General features: G+C 37.1%; 1 protein-coding gene across 2 annotated transcripts in view; it reads right to left on the minus strand.

The window, feature by feature from the left end:
- Positions 1-2,822: 2,822 nt before the first annotated feature.
- The window catches only part of LOC126094689 (uncharacterized), a 507,242-nt gene continuing 497,246 nt past the window's right edge, over positions 2,823-12,818 (minus strand). For both annotated transcript variants that reach the window (XM_049909212.1, XM_049909211.1), the window contains one exon: positions 2,823-3,591. In XM_049909212.1, coding sequence (XP_049765169.1) covers positions 3,512-3,591 — 80 coding nt within the window. In that variant the 3' untranslated portion in view covers positions 2,823-3,511. The remainder of the gene's footprint in view (positions 3,592-12,818) is intronic.

A 12,818-nucleotide genomic window follows, 5' to 3' on the forward strand; every position in this document is an offset into this window, starting at 1 on the left:
GAGGATGTAGATGAAGACGAAATGGGAGATACGATACTGCGTGAAGAGTTTGACAGAGCACTGAAAGACCTGAGTCGAAACAAGGCCCCCGGAGTAGACAACATTCCATTGGAACTACTGACGGCCTTGGGAGAGCTAGTCCTGACAAAACTCTACCATCTGGTGAGCAAGATGTATGAAACAGGCGAAATACCCTCAGACTTCAAGAAGAATATAATAATTCCAATCCCAAAGAAAGCAGGTGTTGACAGATGTGAAAATTACCGAACAATCAGTTTAATAAGCCACAACTGCAAAATACTAACACGAATTCTTTACAGACGAATGGAAAAACTGGTAGAAGCCGACCTCGGGGAAGATCAGTTTGGATTCCGTAGAAATGTTGGAACACGTGAGGCAATACTGACCTTACGACTTATCTTAGGAGAAAGATTAAGGAAAGGCAAACCTACGTTTCTAGCATTTGTAGACTTAGAGAAAGCTTTTGGCAATGTTGACTGGAATACTCTCTTTCAAATTCTAAAGGTGGCAGGGGTAAAATACAGGGAGCGAAAGGCTATTTACAATTTGTACAGAAACCAGATGGCAGTTATAAGAGTCGAGGGACATGAAAGGGAAGCAGTGGTTGGGAAGGGAGTAAGACAGGGTTGTAGCCTCTCCCCGATGTTATTCAATCTGTATATTGAGCAAGCAGTAAAGGAAACAAAAGAAAAATTCGGAGTAGGTATTAAAATCCATGGAGAAGAAATAAAAACGTTGAGGTTCGCCGATGACATTGTAATTCTGTCAGAGACAGCAAAGGACTTGGAAGAGCAGTTGAATGGAATGGATGGTGTCTTGAAGGGAGGATATAAGATGAACATCAACAAAAGCAAAACGAGGATAATGGAATGTAGTCGAATTAAGTCGGGTGATGTTGAGGGTATTAGATTAGGAAATGAGACACTTAAAGTAGTAAAGGAGTTTTGCTATTTGGGGAGCAAAATAACTGATGATGGTTGAAGTAGAGAGGATATAAAATGTAGACTGGCAATGGCAAGGAAAGCGTTTCTGAAGAAGAGAAATTTGTTAACATCGAGTATAGATTTAAGTGTCAGGAAGTCATTTCTGAAAGTATTTGTATGGAGTGTAGCCATGTATGGAAGTGAAACATGGACGATAAATAGTTTGGACAAGAAGAGAATAGAAGCTTTCGAAATGTGGTGCTACAGAAGAATGCTGAAGATTAGATGGGTAGATCACATAACTAATGAGGAAGTATTGAATAGGATTGGGGAGAAGAGAAGTTTGTGGCACAACTTGACCAGAAGAAGGGATCGGTTGGTAGGACATGTTCTGAGGCATCAAGGGATCACCAATTTAGTATTGGAGGGCAGCGTGGAGGGTAAAAATCGTAGGGGGAGACCAAGAGATGAATACACTAAGCAGATTTAGAAGGATGTAGGTTGCAGTAGGTACTGGGAGATGAAGAAGCTTGCACAGGATAGAGTAGCATGGAGAGCTGCATCAAACCAGTCTCAGGACTGAAGACCATAACAACACAAAATTAAAGAAAGAAAAACTCAATAAATGCAGTTTAAAATGAAACAAGCAAAGTTAAATTATGTCCAGATCCATCACAAAAACTAGGATTTGGAGGAAGATAGTTGTGTGAAATTCCTAGGAATGCAACTAGATAAAATTTATTATGGGGCTCACATATACAGTGCCTTGCAAATAAATTAAATAGCCTAGCATTTGCAGCGATGATATACAATGCTAACAGCATGAATATAAGCAAAGTAGTAACCACAACTACTTCAAATCAGTAACATGGTACAGAATTATAATTTGGGAAATCTCAAACCATGTCTCTAACATAAAACTTCAAAAAACTATCATTAGCATATACACAATGTAATGTGAAGAGAATCATTTCACCCACTCCTAAGAAATCCAAATATACTAAGTGTTCACTCACACTACACCTATGAACTGATTATCTTTGTATATAGTAATGTTGATTTATTTGTAGCAAAGCAATTTCAAAATGATTACAAAACCGAGAATCAAAATAATTTTATGCTGCCCATCCACCATTTAAAACCTTAGGCCCCAACTCCATAGTATATGGGTATGAAAATTTACAAGAAAGTACAATAAAATGAAGTGCTCAGTAGAAACACTGAAAAAATTTTACATGAGAAACTAGTGCAGGAAAGTTAGTATTCAACAGAAGAGTTCACGAAGAATGATTTGAAAATTTGAGCACAAGAGAACACGTAATTAGGATGTTACAGACCGTTATTAAAAAAACTAATCATCAGTTGTGTATCAATTATGTATTCGGTATAGTATAAAATATTAATGATATTTTAAGAAAAACTGTAAACAAATTTTTGTGTTTTGAAGAGACTCCTGTACATTAATTTCACGACTTGAAATTGTGTGTCATGAGACAAACTTCTGTTCTTTTGTATTCTTTTCTATGGGTTCAACAAAATTCTCCATGAATTTTCTTTCCTATACAATCAATGTGCAATTTGTATTTTTCTCCTGATCACAATGAAACATGAAATGAACAGAGCAGCTACAATACAGTATCCAAAATGGAACTCTCAGTTGGGTTTCACAGTGATACTCATGGCATTCATTTGGAATTTGTTGTCACTTGCTTTGCCTAGAAAACCTTATTGCATATTGAAATTTCTTAATAATATTTTTTCAACATAATTTGAAGGTTTCAAATTGCTCATATATTGTAAGACAGACTGATTTTGCATTCTGGTTGGATAGTGTGAGTAAACAAGAAAGAAGGGGAAAAAACCAATAAAGATAAATCATTCAAAGGAACAGTACTTTATTTTGTTTTAATGTAGCACATGTAACAAATATGAAGTAACAGTTGATATAAATATCTCTCCTATGCTGCACATGTAACTTTGTACATATAAATACAGGGTTATGTAATTCAAGAGAAGAGTTAAAAATGTAGGTGACAGATGAAAATGATTAACTGCATAACTGCCTCTATTCTTAATCATCCTCTTGTGGAAAAAATTTACCGGGGTAATAAAAGGAATTAGAAAGATGATAAAAGTTGTCTGGATATGTATAGACCCGTTCAAAGAGCTCATGTTCCAGTTGAATGGCGTATCATACACAAGTTGCAGGATAGTGATATGAGTATTTCAATCTTATATGCATATTAAATATATGAACACTATAAATAAGCTTTACTTACAACATACTGGACATAACGATCTTCAATTACAAGTATTTTTATTTTTATTATTATTCTTCTTCTTACTTAACCTATAGCTGTACAGTGGCTGCCTGTACAAAAACGAGGTATGATTACACTTTACATTTCACTAAAGAATCCTATAAATTCATCTGTAAATGTTTACATGCACCTTAAGTTTTTACATCACAATGATAATCTCTTTGGTTTCACTGTTGTGGAGAGCAAAAACATAGCTCTCAAGTTACATACAATTAATTTACACATTATCTATTAACATAAGATTGATTATGATGATAATGCTAGGCCCAGTCTTGCAAGAACCATCTCTTTTCGAAGTCTTGTTATCTCCCAGTATATATCATGCACTGTAACAGAGAGAATGTCAACTATTTAAAATGTGTGTGCATTTAGTAATGTGAATCCAACTATTGCAAACCATTTATTACACCAGAACACACACACAAGTATATATTTATAATCTCAACTTAAAAGTTGAAGCATTTTACTTGCATCTAGTCAAAAATATTCAGAAAGGTACAAAAAATGTAACTAACAATTAGCACATCCCTTTAGTCACATATAAGTTTTGTACAAATACAAAGCAGACTAGTTAAAAAAAATTGTGTACATAAAACTGTAATGAGCAGCAGGGAACGATAACACTTAATGTGCAAAATGAATGTCATGTTAAAAATAACAGTTTCACTGATGCTGCAAAGCAAGTGAATAAATAATATAGTGACTGACACATGGAAGATAGAAATATGCTGCCTGACAAAAAATGTGAGGTATCCAGAAGGGAAGGGCAAAATGAAATAAAACTTCACAAATTGAGAGGGTATGTGATGTTATTTCAGTGCTTACAAAACTGAGTTACATTTACATAAAACTTGGCAGTATGAGCACACCCTCTGGCCTGGGTGCTTGTACTGATTTTGTTGGGAAGAGCGTCATAAAGCAACTGCATCCTCTCCTTAGGCAAGCTGGTCCCCAGCTGTCTGAACTGGTCATCAATATCCTAGATACTGGCACTGAGACCGAGCTGATGTCTGAACTAGTTTCACAAACATTCTATTGGGGACAGTTCTGGGGATCTTGCTGGCCACAGGAGTATCTCAGCATCATACGGACAGTTCGTAGATGTATGGACAACCATTGTCCTACTGAAAAATCGGACTATGATACTGTCACACGAGTGGCAATACATGAAGATATAGAATGTCTGAAGTATAGTTGTGCCATGAGAGTTCCCTTAGTCACTGCCAACCATGACCTGAAGTCACACCCAATGGCTCCCCACACAATGACACCATATGTAAGGGCCCTTGTAAATAGTTACACTTGTCTATCAAATTTACTATTACCTAGCCACAGATTTGTCAAACAAATTTGTATATGTACGATGAAAGTTTATCAATTTAACCTCACTTTTTAAGGAGATGCTGCTCATGTATGCTGTATTTGGAAAACACTAGGAATGGCTTCAAATGCAGATAAAGCATTTTTTTAACATTGACTGTGGCACTGTGTTTAATGCTCCACTAGGTGTGCCTATGTATAAAGTGCCACAATCAACACTGTCTTGTGCTGATCCAGTGTTGGTTTACAATTGCAAGCCTGTACCTATTCCTTCATTATTACTTCAGCTAACACAGCACTAAGTTGTGCTTGTTGTATGTCCAAGTGAGCAGCAATAACATAAAATAAACAGTGAGCTAAGTTAAAAATATTTACAATTGATGCAAGAAAATAATCCAGCTTTCGGGCTAGAGGCACAATCTCACAATGACACATTTTTGTATGGGGTAATTAACAATCAAATAAGTGGTTTGCTGGGATCTGATGTAACTACACTGTTCAATGTTTCAAGTGGGTCATTACTGTAGTGTAACATTTATACAGAGCAACAGAGTGATGTAATGAAAATTCATTTTATTATTGTTTGATTTGACAGTAATTTAGCTCATATAATGTTTGTTTATTTTATTATTATTTAATTAAAGTAAGCATAAAATGTAATTTTGTTCCTACATGTTTACTTTGGTACCATAAAAACAGCTATTCTTTACACGTATACAAAGAACGCAGCGTGCCCGCTTGTTTTATCAAAAATGGCGCACTCACTCAATGGTTGAGGAGGAAGAAAAAGAAGAAGAAGAAGAAGAAAAAAAAGAAGAAAACAAGATGCTGGCCAGGGAGTGGTTTCAAATGAGAGAGAAATATACACATGAAAACATTTTGAAGGAAATGTTACATGTGGAATCTGATGATTTTGCTAAAGGTCAGTGAAACTTTTAATAACTTGTTTAGAGTTACTTCATCCACATGTTGCAGAAGAAGACACAACTATGTGAAAATTTATTCCCTTCTTCTTGGTCCTTTAATGACAATTCATCATCCACCACTGTTTTCTTTGCTTGCCCATAAATGTGTATAATGAGGAAAGAAGCAAGCAAAGCATGCTATAATGACTTGTGGATGTCAACAGAGTGAAAGGTACTTAAAACATCAAAGGAACAGGATTGCATGGAGGCATACCTAAAAGGAAGTTAGTTTTTAACGTCCTGTCGACACAGAGGTCATTAGAGACAGAGTACAAGCTCGGAGTGGTGCAAGAATGAGGAAGGAAATCAGTGGTGCTCTTTCAAAGGAATGGAGGTAGGCACATATAGCTCCATACACAACTGAGCCCCTGTTTTATAGCGGTGATGCTGAGCCGTGATAGGCACAATAAAAAGATTCACACAATCATAGCTTTCAGCCATTAAGGCCTTTGTCAGCAGTAGATTGTGCCTATCGCAGCTCAGCATCTCCACTATATGGTGAGTAGCAACTTTCCTTCTCTCATATTGTTACATTCCATCCTGGAATTTCCACTGTTTGAGCTCTTGGTTTGTTAGATTGTTAGTGCATCAGTGTCATTGTAGTATATCACTTTCAAATGATACCAATGTAGTGTCATTGAGGGCATGCCCAATAATAGCAGAAAATGATAAATTCACTAATGAATGCACATCCCAGTAATTGGTAATTCAATAAATGTCATCAACAGTCAGTTATGATTATATTATTCTTTCATCCACCATTCAAATTTAGATCAAATTTAGTGCAATGTTTTGTCAAATACAATCATGAATGTAAATAAGTATAATAAGAAATCTTATGCATACGTATATGAAGGACACATGGGAACAATGATTAAGGTCCATCAAAATTTCAAATTCAGTGTGTAGTGCAATCTTACAGAGGAATTGAAGTACTTTAATGTGGCAAGGTTAGTTTCTTGTAAAAGTGATGAAGGTGCTCAAAAATCTCTTCTAAAGTTTTGATGTACTTCAGATGATCCAGGTCCACTCAGTAGTGCAGAAGAAAGATCAAGATCTATTTTCTCCTTACAGATTTCCCCCCCTCCTTTTACGTTTCATCTTACAATGCTGCAGCTTCATGTTGTTGGCATTCTAACAATATTTGCCAGTCACTCACACATTTTAAATCAATTTCAAACTGTTACATTGTTCAGTAATAAAACAAAGACCAATAGAAAAGTGAGCCATATTGTGCATTCAAAGTAGGTGGGAAAAGTAAGTATAGCAGAAACATGTATGTGTTACTGTTATTGAGATTGTACATAAAGTTATTTCTTAAGTGAAGTCATGGCATCAGAATGAAGATGAACATTTCAGTCCACTGCATAACACAAGTACAGGGTAAAGACAACTGTTGGGGCATATTTCGGATGTTTTCAGAATGTTCCATTTATAGAATGGAATAGATTAACAGAGGAATTCATCAAATGGCTCCCAATGAAACCCAAAACTCATCTGACTAATCTTATCAGTGTACATCCTGTGATGAAAAGAAGACCAAAGACAAGTCCAGACGAATATGAATATCATGACTTTTCCTATGTCTATAAGGTGCATATTGAGAGAGATAGGTGAAAACAGAATATTCTGGTATGTCAACCAGCATTCTTAACATCACACATCATTATCAACAGATGTCTTATTACTATTAAAAAAGCACTAGCTACTATAGAGAAAACACATGAAGAGACCAGAGGAAAAGGTATCACTTGACCAAACCACCTTAAAGGAGAAACTGTACCTAAAGTGCATCAACAAACACTGCCACTGAGAGTCCACAAATCACATTATAGAATTCATGATAACAAATGGTTACATTTACCAGAATAACTTAGTATTCAAAAGTTACACCTTTTATATTCAGAGAAAAATCTTCTAAACCATGTGCCATACATACAATATCGACTGATGTTCATTATAAACTGCAATATAAGTTTTGGATACCTCAGAATTGACTCACGTTCAACATGTGACAAATTTATAGCTGACTGAACTAAACTTGATTTAAAGATAAATGACAAGAAACATGCAAGTCAGATACAAATGCTGAATAATCAGAAATGACATCTAATGACTTAAAATTAATTATATAAGAGGAAAGCAGAAACGTTTTATGAAATTAAATATTCTAAAAGTTTGAAAAATGTCCAGAAAATCTGTGGTTAAGAAAGCAATCTGTATGGATTACCAGAAGGATCTTCCACTTCCTAGTATTTCAACCACTGAAGCATGCTGCCATTCACAGCTATCATTAAATTCATCCAATTTGTGTTTCCTTTATTCTGGGAAAGCTATATTATACATTTCTGACAAAACATTTTCCAACAAAGGATGATCAAAATGAATAGTACACCCACACATGAGGCCAGCTAGCATTATTGATCAAACACTTTTCATGACTTAAAACAATCAAAACTTCTGAAGATAATGTTTTGGGATAACTAAGATGGTGGACATTGCTTTGAGTTTTTGATGTCATGACAACTCCCTTATTTTGACCTCCGTGAATTAAAAATCTGTGAGATTAAATTTTTATGGGATTAAACTCCCAGACTGCCAAAACCTCAAATGCACACACCTACTTTTTATCAGTGGAATGAAAATTGTGGGCAACACAAAATTTTTAAAATCTCCCACACAAAATATTAGCTAGTCATTATGCATCCAGTCACTACCAATGTCATGAAATATTCTATGCAGTCAAAATTAAAAGCAGACTGACTGACAAAACAGGCTAAGTGCAGAGGTCAAACAATCCATAAAGTTTAAAAATATGATTACTTTCTAGTTGATGTAACTGTGCAGAACTAAAAAATATTTTAAAATGCGACTATAGTTTTCACTCTTATATAGCTAGAGAGGAGTTCAATTTACAATTGAACACAAAAAGTAAAAATGTGCAAAATACGAGTTCACTACAAGATTAAACTGTGTAACCACCAGCCTTCTCACGTAATACATTTATGAGCCAAAACCTTATGACCATCTCCTTAATAGCTTGTTTGCCTATCTTTGGAATGAAATACATCACTGATTCTGTGTATTACATATCTGACAGTTTGTTGGTAGATTTGTGGAAGTTTGTGGCATTAGATGTCTATGCACTCATCATGTAATTCATGTAAATAACAGGCCACTGATCTGCGTATGTGGTGATGGCACCCGACAGTGACCCAGATGGGTTTCACAGGATTTACAGCAGGTGAATTTGGGTTGCCAAGACACCATTGCAACATGGTTCCAACTCCAAGCCATGGACAATTATACTGCTGGAAGACAATATCACCATCGGGGGAGACATCAAGCATGAAGGGATGCAGGTGGTTTGCAGCTGTCAGTGTGTCTTTGAATACTAGCACAGGTTCCAAGGAAGCACAGAAGAATGTCACCCATAGCTTAATACTGCTCCCATCAGCCTGTGTCCATGACACACTGCACAATTGAAGCTGCCGTTCACCTCAGTGATGGTGGTTGTGGAGATAACCGGCGAACTAGTGTAGCAAAAATTTGATTCACCCAAAGAGCCAACATGTTTCCATTGATTGACAGTCAAATTCCAATGGCATCCTGCCCACTGCAATCATAACTGATGATCCCGTTGGGTCAGCATGTGAAAATGAAAAGGTGGTCTGCTGTGGAGTTCCATTTTGAACAATGTACGATGAACGGTGTGCTCTGAAACACTTGTCTGTGCACCAGAATTGTGCTCTTTCAGCAGTGATGCCACAGATCACTATCTGTCCTACTTTACAAAGAAGACAAGACTCTGAAGCCCATGTTCTGTGAAGAGTCATGGACATGCAACTGTTTAGCACATATTGGTTTTTTTCAATGTCCTCCTATCTCTTTACATTGATGCTCATAACCGCAGCGCATGAACATTTGACCAGCTACGTCATTTTTGAGATACTCATTCAAAGTAACTTATCTCAATGGATATCCCCATTTGCAGCCCATATGTTTGCTAGGGTGACCCCCGTCGGTGACTGTTCCACTTACATACTTTTGTAACCACTCACTTGCCCGCAGTGCCACCAGGCAGCATCCAATGACGCGATGGCTGATCGGTGAATACCAACAGCCAAAAAAATGACTTGTATAGCTTTTTTTTTTATTGAAAACATCTTTTTCAAAATCTTTTGCTGAAAGGAAATTATTGTATAACAGAGGCAAAATTAAACTTTTGTTCTCAGTGCAGCAGAGTACACTATGTTTCCCATCATGAACAGGACAATGTAGGTGGCTGCACTGTTCACTCTGCCAACCTGCCTCTAAGGATCATTACAAGCTCGGACTGCACGAGCATTTTCACTTTACTATAAGAAGGATCATCAGCCTGGAAAGTTGTGACCAAACTAGTCTGCCTCGCAATGGTCACCCATAGTCAACCCTCTCTGCTGACAACCACTATCTACAAATTCTTATACCTATCCCAAGCAGAAACCAAAAGAATTGTTGGTTGTCTTTTTTAAGGCAATTGGGAAGGACATTTTGACACAGACAATACATAACCATTTTCACATGACCAATTTCACCTTTATACATCTGTTACAAACAGCAGTACAAACCCCAATTGGAACATAATAGATACGGCATCAAAAAACTGCCGAAAAAACTGAGAATGAAACAAATGTTATACTAGCTGGAGATCTTAAATGTCAATCTGATAAGCAGAACACCAAGGTACACATACTGATAGAAGCACTACCAAGGTAATGTATCATACTATTAAATAAATATATAACTCTTAACAGAAACAGTGCAATCAACTTAGTATTTTATAAATGACAAAACTTAAAGTTAAAAAAAAAAACACACAGCAGCAGCAGCACCCATAAGGCATTGTTTCCCAATAATCATGAGCGTCCACACTGATGCACCATAATTGAGAAAAGAAGCAACTGGACGAAATATCTACTCCTGAAAAATACAGCAAGAAAGAATAAAGGAAAACAAAGCTAACATCAAAAGAGCAAGAGCGCTAATAGAGGGAGGCAAACTTGAAGAAACCCTGAAAATATCCATGGCATCAAAATCAAAAGAAGATGACTAATGCAAAAATGGTTTAAATTAGAATACTACTGAGAAATAAAAGAAACTCAACATCCACACCTATATCAACATAAATACTCCACAAGCTACCATATGGTGCCTGGCAGAGGGTACATTGTACCACTGATAGTCATTTCCATTCCTGTTCCATTCGCAAAGAGTGTGCACAAAAAATGGCTGTTTATATGCCCCCAGTGAGCCCTATTTTCTTTTATCTGCATGGTCCTTACACAAAATGTCCATACAGGAGCCATATGACAATCAAACGATGGTATGTTCATACTGTACTCCTGTGTGAATGATTTCTTAAAAGCAATCTTAACACTTTGGTTTTCCTTTTGCAGTCTTTGCTTGCCACACCACACTGGTGAATAAGTAACTGGATAGAAGCCTTTAACTTGTTTAGCTATTTTAAGTAGAATTACAATTTTCTTGGGTTCTTGGTAAGAACTTTTGTTAAGGTACGACTGGTATGAGTAGTTCTATGCTTTGCACATCGATCTTTTTACAGATACATGAATTTCTGCTAACTTTTGCCTGTCATTTGCACATTCATTTTCGAACTGAGAGTGCGAGAGTCTCTGCTTCCTCAGCAGTTTCTGAGTATTGTTATTTAACTATGGTGGGCCTTTTCTAACCTCAGTCTACTTACTCAGCACTTACTTCTCCCGGTTATGATTTACAATCAGTTTAAACTTTGCCAGTAATTTCATTATTCTGAAACTAAATTATGTCTATTCATTTTCTAAGTGGGACCGTAACAACTGATTATCTGTTCTTTCTAGCAAAAATATTCTCCTAGCCTTCTTGATGGATTTACTAACTTTAGTAAGCATTGTCACTATGATGGCATAATGATCATTAATCTGTGTCCCTATAGTGATACCACTGATAAGGTCAGGTGTGTCTGAAGCAACAAGGTCTAAAATATTTCCACTGTGTGTGGGCCATTGGACTAGCAGCTTAAGACATTTTTTGGAAAACTAGTTCAAAATTACTTCACAAGACTGCCTGTCTATCCATTGCAATGAATCAATAGATGTCCCAGTCTATACTCGGCACGTTAAAGTTACCTCGAAATAATATTGCATGATCTGAGCATTTTCTCACTACTGAGCAAAATTGTCGTGGCAAAATCAAGGGGCCAGTAGAACATCCAGTAACTGACTTGTATTCTCCTAGACTTGTGAGATGCATTCAGGTAGCTTCAAGACGGGCTCAGTTTTGATCTCAATAGGCAAATGACTTCTTTTGACTGCAATGAACACCCTCACTCCTATAGTGTCTAAACTGTCATTTCGATATACGTTCCAAACCTTGCTAAATATTTCAGAGCTTTTTACTTCAGGTTTCAGCCAGCTCTCAGTTTGCAAATAATTTCAGTGTGATAACTTTCCTGGAGGGCAGGAAATTTAGGAACTTTGTTATGAATACTTCAACAATTTACTATTGAAATTTTGACAGTCTAAGCATTTACACTTTGTACATTGTCGATTTTGCTTTTTGCATACTGACTGGTGGACATCAAACACAACCTAGCCTAAAAAGAACCTCACATGCACCCCAGAAGCACTCTGCTACTCGAGTAATTGCTTCCTTTGTGTAGTGAACCCCTGACTTGCCATGGGGAGTCCCACAATTCTCCACCCTGTAACAAAATACAGAAATCTCTATTCAAGGCAGTCACAGAACTGATGGAGCCTTTCATTGAGACCTTCCACTCGGTTCCAGACGAAAGCGCCCTCATCAATTCTGGGAACTACATTGCTAATTGTGAGCTCTGGTTGCAAGCCACATATGGGAATATCAGTCATTACTTTCACCAGCTACCTGTATGAACTGAGGATGACCTTTTACCACAACTTGCAGATGGCTGCACCCAACATGCTCAATATCCACAAGCAGGGCCGCCTCCGCATCTCAGATGAGGCCACCTGGCAGACATACTGAATGCATATTACATTTCTTTCTGGCCCTGGATGGTATTTCCCTAAGGGGCTCCATGACACACCTAACATTGGAACTATCATGAACTAGCAAAGCCTGACCCCCCCCCCTCCCTCAAAATGTCTGCTCAGACCCTGCTAAATGGGTGGCTACCTGTCCACCCACAGGGTGAATGGGTGAGGCCAGATGGGTAGCCTCACACTGACACTCTGCCTGGAGCAACACAA

The sequence above is a fragment of the Schistocerca cancellata genome, chromosome 8 (assembly GCF_023864275.1).
Source record: "Schistocerca cancellata isolate TAMUIC-IGC-003103 chromosome 8, iqSchCanc2.1, whole genome shotgun sequence".
Taxonomy (NCBI): Eukaryota; Metazoa; Arthropoda; class Insecta; order Orthoptera; family Acrididae; genus Schistocerca; species Schistocerca cancellata.